Consider the following 17507-nt stretch of genomic DNA (forward strand, 5'->3'; position numbering starts at 1 on the left):
CTAAACCTTCAACGTCTATCGACTGTCAATCTAGGGGTTTTCTTGACGGGATGCAACCCATCTCGTCCCTTTAAGCTGTGCACCCAAACGGCCTTAACGAGGCCACTCGCGTGGACATATCGATCGGACTTTAAACTTTTAGATCTGCGTTCAAAATTGTATGTCGAAATTACTTTTTTCTCTTATTTAGTTTTGGACTGTCCTTCTAAAATGCTCAAAATTATGTAAATATTCGGCCGAGCAGTCAATTCTTTTTATTTTTGGCTTGTAACCTTTTTTTTAATTTTTTTTTATTCTATTGACTTTTTTTACTAATTGCTATTTTCAAAATTCTGCCCATTTTCACCCCCACCCCTCCATCCCGAGTCAGGCCACCGATCTTATCGGAGGTCGGACTCTGGATGGGCGTGTTCGAAACCCTAGTGGTATATGGGCACGTTAAACTAGTTATCATCATCATCATCTACTGGGTCTGCCAGTAGATCTAACAGCATTGCGTGGACTCCCATGTCCAGGTGACATTTCATCTATAAATAACAATTTAAATATCGGCCTATTACACTTCGCCTTTTATAGCGTTATTCGGGAGCATACAAATTCTAAAAATACTGGACGAGACTATTTATACAATAGGCGAACTTGTTGGTCTATTTTAAAAACATTGTGGAAATGTGCAGTAATAAACTCTGGATTGTATACTAGTATAAAGAGATTTTATGGCTATACCATCACGGTTTTTTGTTCGTCTTGAAAATAATTGTATATAAAATTTTATATTGCAATTAGTTTCCGGCATACTTCGTAATTCACTCGAATCATTCCGTATACCCTCGGCATAATCCCGAATGTTTTCAAATTCTTTTCAAATCACTGGCATGATTTTGCAAGTAAGGTTTTGATTGGTCGAATGAAAGGTCAACTGGACACGAGTTCCAACGGGCTGCTGTTAGATCCACATGTAATAGTGGAGCTAATTTTAATTAGATTGCATTTTGTGCTTCTGTACTTGAAAATACAGTTTCTTTGTTCAGTAAGCGGAGAAAACACGTATGCGCTTTTCATTACATAAATTCGGTAGCCCGTTGGTGGACCCATTAAGCTATTTCTCGCTCCAACCAGTGCTCCTCGACTAGTGTTTCAAAGGCCGTGGCATGTGATATGCTGTCTATGGGATGGTGCATATAAAAGATCACTTGCTACTTATGAAAATAGTTTTTAGCGGATTTCCTCTCTGATACTATACATGTCAAAATATTATAAGTTGTAGTAGCATCAGTAGTATTAGTGGTGATAGTAGTAGTAGTAGTAGCAGCAGTAGAAGTAGTGGTATTATTATTATTATTATTATTATTACTGTTATTATTATTATTATTGTTAGTAGTAGTAGTAGTAGTAGTAGTAGTAGTAGTAGTAGTAGTAGTAGTAGTAGCAGCAATAATCATAGTAGTAGTATTAGCAATAGTCGAAGAGGCAATAATAGTAGTAGTAGCAATAGTCGAATATTAACAGTAATAGTAGTAGTAGTAGTAGAAGTAGTAGTAGTAGTAGTAGTACTAGTAGTTAGTAATAGTAGTAGTAGTAGTAGAAGTAGTAGTAGTAGTACTAGTAGTTAGTAATAGTAGTAGTAGTGGTAGTAGTATATTATTATTATTATTATTATTAGTAGTAGTAGTAGTAGTAGTAGTAGTAGTAGTAGTAGTAGTAGTAGTAGTAGTAGTAGTAGTAGTAGTAGTAGTAGTATAAGAAGTACTTGCATTAACAATAGTTGTTGATGGTCAGTTTCATGAAACTATTACATCTCTGGAGTAGACCTAATTGTTCTTCTTTCTAACATATTAGTTGCTAATCAATCGATTACAGTCTATTTAGATCTTTGCTGCAAAAAGTATGCCATATGAACTGGCGGACAATTTGTGTCATATACTCGTCTGAAAAGAAGGCCAATTTAGCTAGGATTTTCTCTGAATTCTCTCTAAAATCTGGATTAATATGATACAGGAGGCAACTAACAGATATCAGATAAACGGTCTACACATACTAATTTGGTAATTTTCATGAATAATAACCTAAGATACTGAATACAAGTTGCACAACAGTGATTCATAATAATATATTGAACATATTCTTATTGAAATGTCATATCATAAATATTTAGCATGCGTACAAATGGCATACTGGTAACAATATAATGGATTTTATTCAAATAGGGAAAAAATTGAATAAAATGTATATGCCTCTCAGTATAGTAACGGTGTAACAGTCAGGTTAAGTGTTTCTGATGAACTTCTTCATTATATTCATGTTGATCTCTCTCTCTCTCTCTCTCTCTCTCTCTCTCTCTCTCTCTCTCTCTCTCTCTCTCTCTCTCTCTCTCTCTCTCTCTCTCTCTCTCTCTCGGTTGTCTTCTGAATCGATGTACAGCAGGCGTGTCATGAATATACCTCAGTCTGAAAACTGAAAGCAAGATAATCACAGAATCGATGGTGATGAAAATATTCACATTTCTGGTCGACAATGATTCTGATGATGATGATAATAATATTGGGTATTTTGTTTTATTTATTTTGCTTGTTTGTTTAGCTTTATTATTTCCTTTTAACCTAGTAATCTTTTGTTATGCGAGGTGTCGGTAAACCAAAACGAACTTTTGAAACAACTTTTGTTATGCACATAATAGTCTGATCTCTCCTCAACGAAACACGGTGTATTAATTGATTGATGAATGATTGATGAATGATTGATGAATGAATGTTTAACGACACCCCAGCACGAAAAATACATCGGCTATTGGGTGTCAAACTATGGTAATGCAAATAAATAAAGTGATGATCAACATCAATATAAAAATTCAAGGTTTAAACAAAAACAGTGTAAAGAACTGTGCAAAAATACAAATACAAATATCACAGAATTTTACGGACACCGAATTTTACTCTAAACTTCAATTTGTGCTGTATTGGCCATTCTCAAAGAGAATGTTACACCCCTGCACCACGGTGAGGTTACAGTACGCGCAGGGGACGGTGTATTAAGTAAAGCTATAGCTAATAATCTGATGAACAATACTTGTACAAGCCGTTCAACAATTTATTATTTTAAGGTTCGAAGGGTATCATGTTGTTGCAGGATCCAACCACGAGGAACACTTTTTTTTTCATATACTACGGAATTTACTACAAGTTATTTATTTCTGAGGCGCTTGTTTTCTAAATTACACACAAACATAGTATAGTTTTGTTATTTCTAAAACACTTTTATTTTTATTTCTACGTGAAACCAAACTTAAATTATTTACAAAAACAACAAAACATTTTTGTAGGAGGATGGGACGGACTATATGTAATATTCCGATCAGAACAGTCCCCTTCCCCACGTGCTGTATTATGTGGGGTTTTTTTTTCAATGTATTACCGGGGACGCAGACTCGGCCCCTCCCCTAAAAACACCACTAACCAGTCTAGACCTCCTCTACACAATTTCCTGCACACGCGCCTCTTTGACTAAATATTTCGTACATTGCATTATAAAGTGTATATTTTGCTGTAATAACAGCTAAATATATAATTTAACCTAAAACCATATACCTATAGTAAGAGTACTTGTTTTGTTTACATCAAAATATTTGTGTAAGCATATTTATGTTAGTCTTGCATGCCGATTATTTAAGGTAGGTAGATGTCCAACATGTTAAAATGAAAACATTGTTGTGTACATGATTATAAGCGTAAGTGGCAGGCAAAACAAAAAACCTAATATTTTAAAAATACCCCCACCTCAACAATTAACCCCCCCCCCCCCACCAAGAAAACTCCAGTAAAAACAACAAATTTGCCCCCAAATAAACTATAGCCTAAAAACAAGCCCACACACCAGTACAAAAGCACAACCAAACACATAAACCAGACAAATATTTTATCTATGTACATATACCAGTGGCAGTGGCATAGGAAGGAGGGGGGGGGGGGGGGGGGCACACGCACATATATATATATGTGTGCGTGTATCTCCCTCTCTCTCTCTCTGTGTGTCTCTCTCTCTCTCTATATATATATACATACATATATATATATATATATACACATATATATATATATATATATATATATATATATATATATATATATATATATATATATATATATATATATATATATATATATATATATATATACATACATATATACATACATACATATATACACACATACATATATACATACATATATAAAAACCATGGTTGCTGCTACCTTGATCAAGAAAAGTGATATACAGTGCCGTAACAGTAGCAAACATTAATCACATTTGTATTATTTTGGGGGGGCTTTCTTTTGACTACGGCGCGTGAAAACCTATCTACGAAACACCACGTGAGAAGACAGACTGACCGGACAAGCCTTGATGCATATTCATCGTTATACGAAAGACGTGTTCGTAAATATTTCTGTTGAGCACAAAACATATTGTACATTTTCTTTTTTTTTAAAAGAAGGAGATTGCACACAATATGACAAACAATAATAGTAATATAAAACTTTATTAACGTCGAAAAATAAAAGAACAAGTCGATGAAAACTCCACAATTCAGTATTAACAAAGGACTTTTGTTGCAAGCGACTGGAGTGTGAACGCGCCGGAAGTTTTTTTAGTGGCTGATTGGGACCGCTTAGCGCTATGCAAATCAAGGGCAGATAAGTATGTTTCTAATAGAGGCTATAGGCACTTTCCCACAGACAGGAAAGCTCATACCACGGTCTTTGATCAGTTATGGTGCACTGGTTGGAACGAGAAAAAAACCAGTCAGTTAAATGGATCCACCGAGGTGGTTCGATCCTGTGACGCATGCACCTCAAGCGAGCACCCAGCCGACTGAGCTAAATCCCGCCCATTTCAATAAGTTGAATCCGCCCCTAAATGGAATACTTTCCATTTTAAAGGGACATTCCTGAGTGCTGCAAGTTTTAAGATGTTATCGACTAACAGAGACATTTTAACGATTGTAATTACATATCAAATATATTTTTCTGCATAAAATATTGGTGGCTGTATATTAAACGTGTTTCTGATCGTTCTAATATTTGTACTAGGTTCAATTTCATTTTATTTCCTAAAATATAATTTTTTTCGTACGTATGAAATTATTTGAAGACAAAATTCAGTTTGGGCTTCTTACAAATATTGAGACGGCCAGAAACACACTGAATATACAGACACTGATATTCTAAACAAGAAAATATATTTAATATGTAAGTTTAATCGTAGCAGCAAACTCAGGAATGTCCCTTTAATATTGTTTGATTCTTTGGCACTTAAACTACATTTGTTAGAGATACAATACAACATACAAACCTTATTTTAAATTTTCGTAAACAGTGAGAGTATCGTATGGAGCTTCCTCGTTGTCATCGACTGGCGAACATCTGCTTGCTGGTCCTTGTTCTGTAGGAGAGAGAAAGACATGTTTTATTTAACGACGCACTCAACACATTTTATTTACGGTTATATGGCGTCAGACATATGGTTAAGGACCACACATATTTTGAGAGGAAACCCGCTGTCGCCACTACATGGGCTACTCTTCCGATTAGCAGCAAGGGATCTTTTATTTGCGCTTCCCACAGGCAGGATAGCACAAACCATGGCCTTTGTTGAACCAGTTATGGATCACTGGTCGGTGCAAGTGGTTTACACCTACCGATTGAGCCTTGCGGAGCACTCACTCAGGGTTTGGAGTCGGTATCTGGATTACAAATCCCATGCCTCGACTGGGATCCGAACCCAGTACCTACCAGCCTGTAGACCGATGGCCTACCACGACGCCACCGAGGCCGGGTTTCTGTTCTGTAGGAGAAAACAAAATGAAAGAATTGCATCACCATTCCAGTGCTTTCTTAACCATAGGTAAGGAAGGAAGTAAATATTTTATATAATGACACACTCAACACATTTTATTTACGGTTATATGGTGTCGGGCATATGGTTAAGGACCACACAGATATTGACAGAGGAAACCCGCTGTCGCCACTTCATGGGCTACTCTTTTTCGATTAGCAACAAGGGATCTTTTATATGCACCATCCTACAGACAGGATAGTACATACCACGGCCTTTGTAATATCAGTTGCGGAGCACTGGCTGGAACAACAAATAGCCCAATGGGTCCACTGACGGAGATCGATCCCAAACGGACCGCGCACCAAGCGGACGCTTTACCACTGGGCTAGTACGCTACGTCTCGCCCCTTAACCATAGGCGTACGGGATCCTATTTTTTTCTTTATTTTTGCATTTACCATAGTTTAACGCCCAATAGCCGGTGTATATTTCATACTGGGGTGTTGATAACCATTCATTCATTCATTCATTCATTCATCCTTCTCCAAACTTAAAAGTGTCCTGGATATCCAGTCTTTAAATTGGGATGATGGTGGCCTTTGAGTGGTTTTTGAGTAAGACCTCGTTTATATAATGTATGTTATTTTAGTCTGCAGAACACCCGGCACTTTTTAGTGATGTTGCAACCCATCTAAAGAAAATACACGCATATTGTGTATTATATTTTATTGTGGTAATTATTATCTTTGAATATAATAAACAAATTGCTTGCACACACCTCGTGTTAGGTCTTCGTTACCTGTCAGTGTATCGTATGGTGCTTCCTCGTCGCACGCAGTTCCCACAATAACATCCGTGCTGCTATCTGTATGGGAAATAAAACTATTAAACAAATGAACTCGTAAAATTCTAGCTCATTCCGTTACATGCGTTCTCACAATGTCATCCGTTCTGTTATCTGTATGGGAAATAAAGCGAGTAGCCAGGACCGTAGCTAGGTTTTTTGTTGTTGTTGTTGTTGTTGTTGTTGTTGGGGGGGGGGGGGGGGAACTGAGTAGTTAATAGTCTAAAACTCCTTAAACGGTTAAGGAGATAATTTTCTTTAAGTTTCTATAAATGTTTCCGGCCCTTGTGGCGAGGTGGCGAGTAAATATAAGCGCTGCTTTGCGCCCTGTATGGGATGTTATTTGGCACACTACAACCGTTATTGCTGTATTAAAGGGGAGATAAATCAGACCTACTCACCATGTTCATAAGTTGGGTTGTTATGTTGCATGGTTCTCTGTAACCTAGCGTTTGGCTGGCTGAAATCAAGTATACACAAGCTGTAAATAACATAGTGAAATACAAAGTATTATTACGTAGAACTATGAGTAGTAAACATTTAATTTTAAAAGATTTACATCTACAATATAACACTTAGCAAAAAGCAAAGCAAAACTACAACTACTACTACTACTACTACTACTACTACTACTACTACTACTACTACTACTACTACTACTACTACTACTACTACTACTACTACTATTACTACTACTACTACTACTACTAAATAATAATAATAATAATAATAAGAAGAAGAATATGAGAAACTGACAGGAGAAACCCTAGAAAAGCTATAACATTTTACAATTACTACTACTACTACTACTACTACTACTACTACTACTACTACTACTACTAATACTACTAAATAATAATAATAATAATAATAATAATAATAATAGGAGAAACAGACAGGAGAAACCCTACAAAACCTACACAATGTTATGTAAGATTATAAATATGAGTTATTTTATATTATTTTAATATTACTTTATTGTAATTTTAGTGACATAAGTTGAAGGTAAGTGTGAGGCAAAGTACATACTATGAAATAATAATGAAACAATAACAACAACTACGTCAACAACGATAATAACAGTAGTATGGGGGCCTGTATGGGGTCATGACCTACTTTCCCGTGAGCATGTGACCTTGGTAGGAAACAATGGCTTTTGTGTAGGAAACAATGACACAATGGTATTTGTGTAGGAAACAATGACACAATTGCTTTTGTATAGGAAACAATGGCCTTTGTATGGGGGGGGGGGGGGGGGGTGCAGGTGTATGGTCTCGGTAGGAAACAATGGCTTTTGTGTAGGAAACAATGACACAATGGTCTTTGTGTAGGAAACAATGACACAATGGCTTTTGTATAGGAAACAATGGCCTTTGTATAGGTGGGTGCAGGTGTATGGCCTCGGTAGGAAACAAGGGCCTTTGTGTAGGCAACAATGGTCTTGGTGCAGGTGTGCGTCATTGGACTGAGCTGGGGGTGCCTCCCTCGGGTATAAAAAGGGTCCTTTTGTTAGTATTGTCATTCGTTCGCCGAAAAGTCCACAGACAAGATCTACGTCTAGTTTGTTTTAGAGGTTGATGATATTCACATTTTTGTGTTTTGTTGCTTTTTTTTATTTTGAAAGAAGAAGATGGCATCGGGACATTCATCAAGTACTACTCAATGCCCTGAACAGGGTGAAAGATCGCGATGCCAACTAGAAATTGGACAAAATGTATACGTTATGGCCCAACCATGGAAGCAAGAACTTTTGATACATATCCGGAAATTCGACAGTGATAAGGGGAAAACATTCCCCACCAAACGAGGTATCGCTCTAAATCTAAAGCAGTGGGTTGAACTGAGTGGATGTAAGAGTCAGATAGACGAAACGATTTCAGCCTTGAAACAAGGGAAGGATGAAACATTGGTCAAACACCTTGGAGCCAATGTTCTTGCTAGTATGGACAAGAACTTTACTGGGGTGGACCTGCGTCAGTGGTGGTGGTGTGATGAAACGAAATCTGTGAAACCTTCGAAGAAAGGAATATTCCTTTCTCTACAACAATGGGAAAAACTGAAAGGCTGTTTCACAGTCATGTTTGATTTTGTACCAGAGCTGAACTCGAGTGTGCCCTGCGCCATGCAAGATGACCATCAAAACCAGATGGGATTTCTTCAGTGCTCCTTCTGCACCCACAACGGGTACCATCAATAGAATGATTCCAACTAAACTGACTTGTATATAAGGCTGTGTTTTCTCTCCCAAGGGCTCATTCGTGCTTGAGAACTCGAAGAGAGCAGACGTGTTTGCTGATGATTTTAACATTTTTGTATCTTGTTGCACTCTATCTGGAACGAAGACGATGGCATCGGGATATCCGAGCAGTGTTAGCAGCTGCAGCAGCGACGAAGGCGACGTCTTGATCTGTAAATGTTCAGAAAGACACACAATCAAAAGAGTGACTACCAAACCTGAAGAAAATGACACAGATCAAACGGACGCTGCACGTGAACCCGGTCAAATTGTGGATGAAGACCCCATGGATATCCGTGAACCCGTCGAAATCGTGAACGAAGAACCCATGGATCAGACGGATTCTGCTCGAGAATATAAAACGGATGCTGCTCCCTACGATGATGATGCCTACGATGCCGATGACGAATGGGATGGCCTTTCGAGACATTACTTGTTCTGTCATCGACCCGAAATGAGAGGATTCTTAACACGAATGCAGACATTTGGGTGGTGGCCCTTACAGTTACGCCAGAAACCGAGGGAGCTCGCCAAGACCGGTTTCTTCTACACGGGAGACCATGATGCCGTTGTCTGTTACTGCTGTGGACTACGCGCCTACCGATGGCAGAGAATGGACGATCCAGTGATGGAACATTACAGACTGTCCCCGAGATGTCCCTATGTGAATAACGTGTTCAGACATTAAACACGTATTGCATGGATGTGATACTTTTCGTTTTGTAAAATAAACTCGTGAATAACACGTTTTGTTTGTTATTAATTTAAGGGTGACCCTGTGTGTGTGTGTGTGTGTGTGTGTGTGTGTGTGTGTGTGTGTATGTGTGTTTGTGTGTGCGTATGTGTATGTGTGTGTGTGTTTGTGTATGCGTATGTGTGTGTGTGTGTGTGTGTGTGTGTGTGGACCTGTGACCCTGAGAATGGCCCTGAGTGGCCCTGAGTGTGGCCCTGTGTGAGGCCCTGAGTGTGGTCCCGGGAGTGGCCCTGAGCCGTGCACGAGCTATGCTTTGGGATGGGGGATGGGTCATACGTACCACACAAAATTTAATCTTTGTGTGCATGCGCGAAATTGTAGAGAGTATAAATAAAAGGGTAATGGGTAACATCGTCATTTGAGGTAGAACCTTCAGAGAAGTAACATGTCAGACCAGTAGAAGTTGTACGTTCCCGACGTGGACATGTTGACCCGTTTCTACAAGTTGCAAGCAGAAGGCAAACTTCAGCCTCACTTCGAAATTCAACGTGGTGGAAACAGTCAGATCATGTACAGTGTAGATCGATGTCTAGAACTCTACGACCCTACGTGGAAGAAAGAAAAAGAGGAACAGAAGAAGCCCCCGGCACCCAAAGTCGTCATGGTCTCCCCAACGCAGCAGGTGGTAGAGCAAGCCAAGGCCGAGCAGAAACGGAAACGTGAAGAGAGTGGCGTGGAACAGAAACGACGAGAGCAGACTGGGCAAAAACGGCACAAGCATTTCTGAGAAGACTATAAAAGGAGGCATGGCAGTTTCAACATCGCCAGTTCACGTCGAACACTTCAACAGTCAACATCATGAATCAGTGTCACATTTGCGAAAAAAAATATGTTTGGACCCACGACCTAACTCGGCACGTACGAAATAAACATGGACTCTTGGAATCTGAAAATAAGCCTTCCCAGCAGCAGCAGCAGCAGCAGCAGCAGCAGCAGCAGCAGCAGCAGCAGCAGCAGCAGCAGCAGCAGCAGCAGCCGCAGCAACAGCAGCAGCAACAGCAACAGCAACAGCAGCAGCAGCAACACCAGAGCAACAGCAGAGGCAGCAGCCCTTAAGTTGTTACATCCGTTCACCATGATCGTGTCGGGACCCACGTCGTGTGGAAAAACATTTTTGTTGTACAAACTGCTAAGGGATGGTAAAATCCACCCGCCTCCCCAGCGCATCATCGGGCTCTACAAACGATGGCAACCTCTCTATGATGCGATCAAAATGGTTGCTCGAGTCAAATTTGTTCAAGGCATACCCGAGAATTTGGAAAAGGATCATTATTTGGATCCCAGAGTCAGAAATCTCATCGTGTTGGACGACCTGATGTCTACAGCTGAAAAAGACTCTCGTATCACCGATCTGTTCACGGAAGGAAGTCATCACAGAAACCTCTCGGTGATTGCCATCAACCAGAACCTCTGTAACAGCAAAGACCCGACACAGAGAAGAAACTGTCATTACCTGGCACTGTTCAACAACCCCATCGACAAGCAGCAAGTCCTAACCTTGGCACAGCAGATGTATCCTGGAAATACTCGTCATTTCATGTAACGGTTTGAGGAAGCTACCCACAGGCCCTACGGACATCTCTTGGTGGACTTGAAACCAACCACGCCCGAACATTGGCGCCTTCGACCTAATGGTTTAGAGACGTCCGAATGGTATAAAAGCACGAACGTAACGGCGAATGTCTCAGAAGAGTTTCAACCACCGTCGGAGAAAGAGCTCTACGTGCAAATCATGCAAAGAAACGCATTCAAGAGAAAACTACCAGGCATACCCGCCTACGAAAGTGACGACGACGAAGAAGAAGATGAGGTAGAGCCCTATCTGAAAAAGGTCAAGAGGATGCAGTCTTGCGATACGTGTGGTCTGGTCTTTAAAGACGGGAGCGACTTGCAGCGACACGTTAAAACGTGCGAGGAGGGAAATGAAGAGCCGTCGTCCGATCTGGAAAACGAAGGCGTACGTCTGATGATCGAGCGTGATTTCGACATCAATCGTGACTATTTCGAAAGCAAGAGGAAACGCTACGAAGAAAAAAACATGTCCCAAGATGCCATCGAAAGAAACATGAAGACATTGCAATGGAAGTTATTTAAAGACACGTACTCTCGCTTTCTGACGTATATGCATTACTTTAACAAAGGCCCCAACACGAGAAAAATTCTACAGTTTGTGAATCCAGACAGAGATATCAGACCACAGATTCGTTCTAAATTAAATCAGTATCGTTCATGGATTGGCGAATATTTGGACGAACTAGACGATGACGATACCGATGATGATGATACTGATGATGAGCACGAAGATGAAGGGAAATGAACACTCATATTATTCACATGTCGCCCTTAAGGCCTCTCGATTTAACCCAATGTGTGTCCATTGCATGTGTAGTTGTCTCTAGAGAGACCAGCGATTGTACTTTAGAAATAAAAACATTTTAAAAACCAAACCATTGCGTTTGTTTTTTGTGTTTTTTACTCTATGACTAGATTTGTGATTGGATATTTCTACCGCTACTTTATAGTAGCAAGAGTTGTGTGTACAGGACATCACATACCACTGCCTTTGATATACCAGACATAATACACTGGTTAGCTATAGCCTATTTGGCCATCGATGGGGATCGATCCTAGATCGATCACTGTATTTACCCATTTGATAATTAAAAAGTCCTGTACGAAGGCTAGTACTCTAGAGAAATTTTCTGTTTAAAAATGCAGCTATTTCCCTTTGGTTAACACGTACTACTTGTTAAACCCATGGCGGCGCGCGTGTCGCCGACTTACACTAATGGATTAATCACATGTGACATGTCTGTCTCTCCCTCTCTCTCTCTCTCTCTCTCTCTCTCTCTCTCTCTCTCTCTCTCTCTCTCTCTCTCTCTGTCTATTTCTCTGTCTATCTCTGTCTCTCTGTCTCTCGCTCTCTCTCTCTCTCTCTCTCTCTCTCTCTCTCTCTCTCTCTCTCTCTCTCTCTCTCTCTCTCTCTCTCTCAACCATTGCGTTTGTTTTTTGTGTATTCTACTCTATAACTAGATTTGTGATTGAATATTTCTGCTGCTACTTTATAGTAGCAAGAGTTTTGTGTACAGGACAGCACATACCACGGCCTTTGATATACCAGACATAATACACTGGTTGTCTATAAAGGCTTGTACTCTTGGGAAATACTCATGTTTAAAATGTAGTTAAAAGAGCATAGGTTAGGTTGGAGCGTTGAGTTGCAGTCACGCGTTCTTTCTTCATAGGAATGGGCTGTAGTGTTTCACACACACACACGCACGCACGCACGCACAAAAAGTTTGTATTTAATTATGAAATACTGGCCCCATAAGGGGTATGAGATTGTGTATATAAAAGATCCCTTGCTACTCATGGAAAAAATGTAGCGGGTTTCCTCTCTAAAACTGTCAAAATTATGTTTTTCATCCAATAACCGATAATTCATAAATCAATATCCTCTAGTGATGTCGCTAAACACAAACAAACTTTGACGGTCAGTGTGCATACCATAACAGATTTATTCTGCTGCTTAAGACGGGCACGCGTCGGTATGTCTTTTGCAGTTCACCTGGTTTCATAAACACTCGGAGAGGCGTAATAAAATGCCTTTGTATGAGGGCTGATGAAGAGGTCTGATAAAGTACTCCTCTATTATAAAGCGAATGAATGAATGGCTGAATGACGACAACAAAGAAAACGTCGACAATGTGCTAAAGAAATACAAATGAATGAAAATCATCACACACGCACATTGTCTGGCGACATGAAAGCCTCACTTTAGATAAAACAGTCAGCAAACAGCTACAGTCCTTCCCCACGAGACATATTTTAACGGCTATTATTTTGGGTGTCTAGAATAACACACTGTGAAAAAACATTCACGTCTATGTCCACTGTGAATACAAAAATACAACAACACAATAGACGTTATACAATGAAGCCAAAACCAACGTCAGACTTACACTTGGCCTGTACATATTGTTATTATTAATTGTTGTTGTTTCTTTGCTTTTATTTGTTTGCCGACACCAGTTTGTTTGGTAATATGCAATACATTGAACTGAATACACCATAATCGCACACCTGCACCAAGGTCATTGTCTCCTACACAAAGGCCATTGTTTCCTCCATGGCCATTGTCTCCTATACAAAGGCCATTGTGCCATTGTCTCCTACACAAAGGCCATTGTTTCCTACCGAGGCCATACACCTGCACCCACCTATACAAAGGCCATTATTTCCTACACAAAGGCCATTGTTTCCTATCAAGACCATACACCTGCACCCACCTATACAAAGGCCATTGTTTCCTATACAAAAAACATTGTGTCATTGTTTCCTACACAAAGACCATTGTGTCATTGTTTTCTACACAAAAGCCATTGTTTCCTACCAAGGTCAGACACCTGCACCCCCCTATACAAAGGCCATTGTTTCCTACACAAAGGCCATTGTTTTCCTACCGAGACCATACACCTGCACCCACCTACACAAAGGCCATTGTTTCCTACACAAAGGCCATTGTTTCCTACACAAAGGCCATTGTTTCCTACACAAAGGCCAGTGTTTCCTACCAAGGTCAGACACCTGCACCCACCTATACAAAGGTCATTGTTTCCTACCAAGGTCACGTGATCACGGGAAAGTAGGTCATGACCCCATACAGGCCCCCATACTACTAATAACAATAACAACAATAACAATAATAATAATAATAATAATTCCATATCGGAAGATATAATACATAGATACTAATAATTGTTATCAAACAATTTAGATTGAATGCTATCAGTACTGGTTGTATTAAATCAATATTCAAGTCCATATTTTATCACCTTTCAGTACCCCTACCCTCCTCCATTATCCATCCCCGCCTATGATGTCTTTGTGACGAATGATAGTAGCGACAACTGAGCTATTTTAAGTATTACACACTAAAAGTTCCTGAATTCGTGAGATGTTTTTGTTGTTTGGTTTTGTGTCTGTGTTAATGTTTGTCGCTATTTTTCTCGATCAGGTCGAAACTCACAATTCTACAGTTTACCTTGAATCATATGTAATATCTTCACTGGTTTTTTCTGCGGAAAAAAAAAAAAAAAAAAAAATAAATAAATAAAAATAAAACGGTTTCTGAAACATTTATTACAAGCACATTGTCCCCCCCCCTCTCTCTCTCTCTCTCTCTCTCTCTCTCTCTCTCTCTCTCTCTCCCCTCTCTCTCTCTCTCCATCTCATTCACACACACACACACACACACACACACACATATATATATATATATATATATATATATATATATATATATCTATATCTATCTATATCTCTATATCTATATATAGATATTCATACATCAATACATACATACATACATACATATATATATATATATATATATATATATATATATATATATATATATATATATATATATATATATATATATATATATATATATATATATATATATATATATATATATATATGTATGTATGTATGTATTGATGTATGAATATCTATATATTGTATGTATGTCGAGGTTGACTGTTACATACATAGATGTTAACGTACTGGCGTAGGGGATAATTAAATCATTTCTGGCCTCACAAATTGTCCCATGCCGTTGCTGGGACTCGAACCTGTAGTACCGAATCGCCCGCAGATTGTAGATTAACCACGATTCGTTCTGAGCTATCCAGACACCCGTAAAAAGGATGCTGTTAAACTCAACCGCATGCATGGGGCCTACAATCTCTCTCTCTCTATCTCTCTATCGCTCTCTCTCTCTCTCTCTCTCTCTCTCTCTCTCTCTCTCTCTCTCTCTCTCTCTCTCTCTCTCTCTCTCTGTGCGTGTGTGTGTGTGTGTGTGTGTGTGTGTGTGTGTGTGTGTGTGTGTGTGTGTAATGAAACGACGATTTCGATTATTTGTGCATTTCAATTCATTTCATACCTTTAGTTTTTCTTCTTTGACAAACCAAAATAGTCACAACAAGGAGCAGAATCAAAATGATGAATCCTGATCCACTGCCTACTGCCACTGCTAAAAGGTTCAATTCATCAGCCACACCTGGAATTAAATACTCTTTTATTATTCCGATATTTTTTGTTTCTTTGTTTGTTTTGTTTAACGACAGCACTAGAGCACATTGATTTATTAATCATCGGCTATTAGATGTCAAACATTTGGCAATTCTGACATATAATATAAGCTGTTTCACCTCAAGAAATACTGTATTTGTATTAGTCCAAATGTTCCTTGAGTACCTAAATTACAAAAGTCCCCATTATAAATAAATACACCAAAATGTTTTATTCCAACAATCAACCTAAAACTGGTTTATTCTTCCAAATCAATTTTAAAAATAATGTATTCAGATGTTTTATTACTTTTTCGTTTAGGTTTGGTAATACCATTAAAAGGTGTGTTAACTTCGGTATTACTAAGGCTTTTAGAACCGTGACTCGCACTAAAACAGTTAATTTTCTCACTGACCAAAAAAAAACAAAAAAAACGAAACGAATAATTGTATATGATGATAACTTAGAAAGTCAGGAATGTTTTAACTGGCTACCCAGTGGAAAACATTTATTATTTTCTTTAAGATTTGGAGATATATGGTTTAATCAGCAAGTTGATAATCATGTAATATTTATAAAAATAATTAACATGCGCCTGTCAGACCACTGTGTTCAAGAAATGGAGAAATTGTTGAACAATTCACCAAAATGTAATATTTTAAAGCAATTAACAGATACTATTTTTTTACAATATTATCTGAGGATATCATTACCTATTTGTTATTCATCTCTTATCACAAAATGTCGTGTTTGATCGCACCAATCACTTACAGAATAAGGAAAGTATTGTGGAACTGAACGATCACAAAGAACATGTCGTATGTGTAATCGGGATAACATTGAAGATGAATTTCATTTTATTTTAATATGTCCATTGTATTTGCATATTCGCATATTGTATGTAAACAAATACTACTGGTTAAGACGGTCTGGTTTTAAATTAATACAATTACTGTTTGTTCAGAATAGAAAACAACTTTGTAACCTTGGAAAATATTTAAAATACGCATTACATTTAAGATCGCAACATGTATATCTGTCCATCCTCCAAATACTCATCCACTTGTTTATGTTTATGCTGATGATTATTTATATATGGCTTATAAAATTGTACACTAAAACGCAAAAGAAACGCAGTTTCTCATTAAATTGGATATAACATATAAAAAATACAACACTAAATGCGGATTTCAACATTTATTTTAGAGCCACTCCAATTCTGCACCCACTGGTGTTGGACATTTTGCATTGAATTCATTTTTGGATATTGTTTCATTTGGGGGTCCATATTTAAAAATGTGAAAAAGACGACCTGTACCACTGACAATGTCAGTATCGTGTGTGACCGCCCCGAGCATTCAAACAGGCATTACAACGTCTCCTCATTAAGTTCACAAGCCGTTGGAAGAATGCCTGAGGGAGTGTGTTCCATTTGTGCACCAATGCTGCCTCCAGCGCCTGGAGATTCTGAGGATGTCCGCGAGCCTGCAGGCGACATCCGATTTCATCCCAGACGTGTTCGATAGGTGCCATGTCCGGTGATAAGGCCGGCCACGGCAACGTTGGGATGTTGTGCTGAACCAGCAACGCCTGTTTTGCCCTGACCGTGTGAGACCTGGCATTGTATTGCTGCAGCAAGCGCACACGTGTGTGGGCAGCAAAGAAGGAACGTGGTTGTTGATGACGTCATTTTGGTACACGGCGGCATTAACTCGTTGTCTGAAGACATGCAGGTGTGTTCTGTGGTTGAATGTAAACCCACCCACA

At 38.9% G+C, this 17507-nt stretch overlaps 1 protein-coding gene across 1 annotated transcript in view; it reads right to left on the reverse strand.

Moving 5' to 3' along the window:
- Positions 1 to 2324: 2324 nt before the first annotated feature.
- The window catches only part of LOC121385838 (deleted in malignant brain tumors 1 protein-like), a 99966-nt gene continuing 84783 nt past the window's right edge, over positions 2325 to 17507 (reverse strand). Inside the window, exons 14-19 of the mRNA XM_041516627.1 lie at positions 15613 to 15729; positions 14710 to 14743; positions 7077 to 7135; positions 6631 to 6696; positions 5347 to 5436; positions 2325 to 2454 (exon numbers count right to left, since the gene is read on the reverse strand). Coding sequence (XP_041372561.1) covers positions 5348 to 5436; positions 6631 to 6696; positions 7077 to 7135; positions 14710 to 14743; positions 15613 to 15729 — 365 coding nt within the window. The 3' untranslated portion in view covers positions 2325 to 2454; position 5347. The remainder of the gene's footprint in view (positions 2455 to 5346; positions 5437 to 6630; positions 6697 to 7076; positions 7136 to 14709; positions 14744 to 15612; positions 15730 to 17507) is intronic.

Source organism: Gigantopelta aegis, chromosome 12 (genome assembly GCF_016097555.1).
Source record: "Gigantopelta aegis isolate Gae_Host chromosome 12, Gae_host_genome, whole genome shotgun sequence".
In the NCBI taxonomy this organism is placed as follows: Eukaryota; Metazoa; Mollusca; class Gastropoda; order Neomphalida; family Peltospiridae; genus Gigantopelta; species Gigantopelta aegis.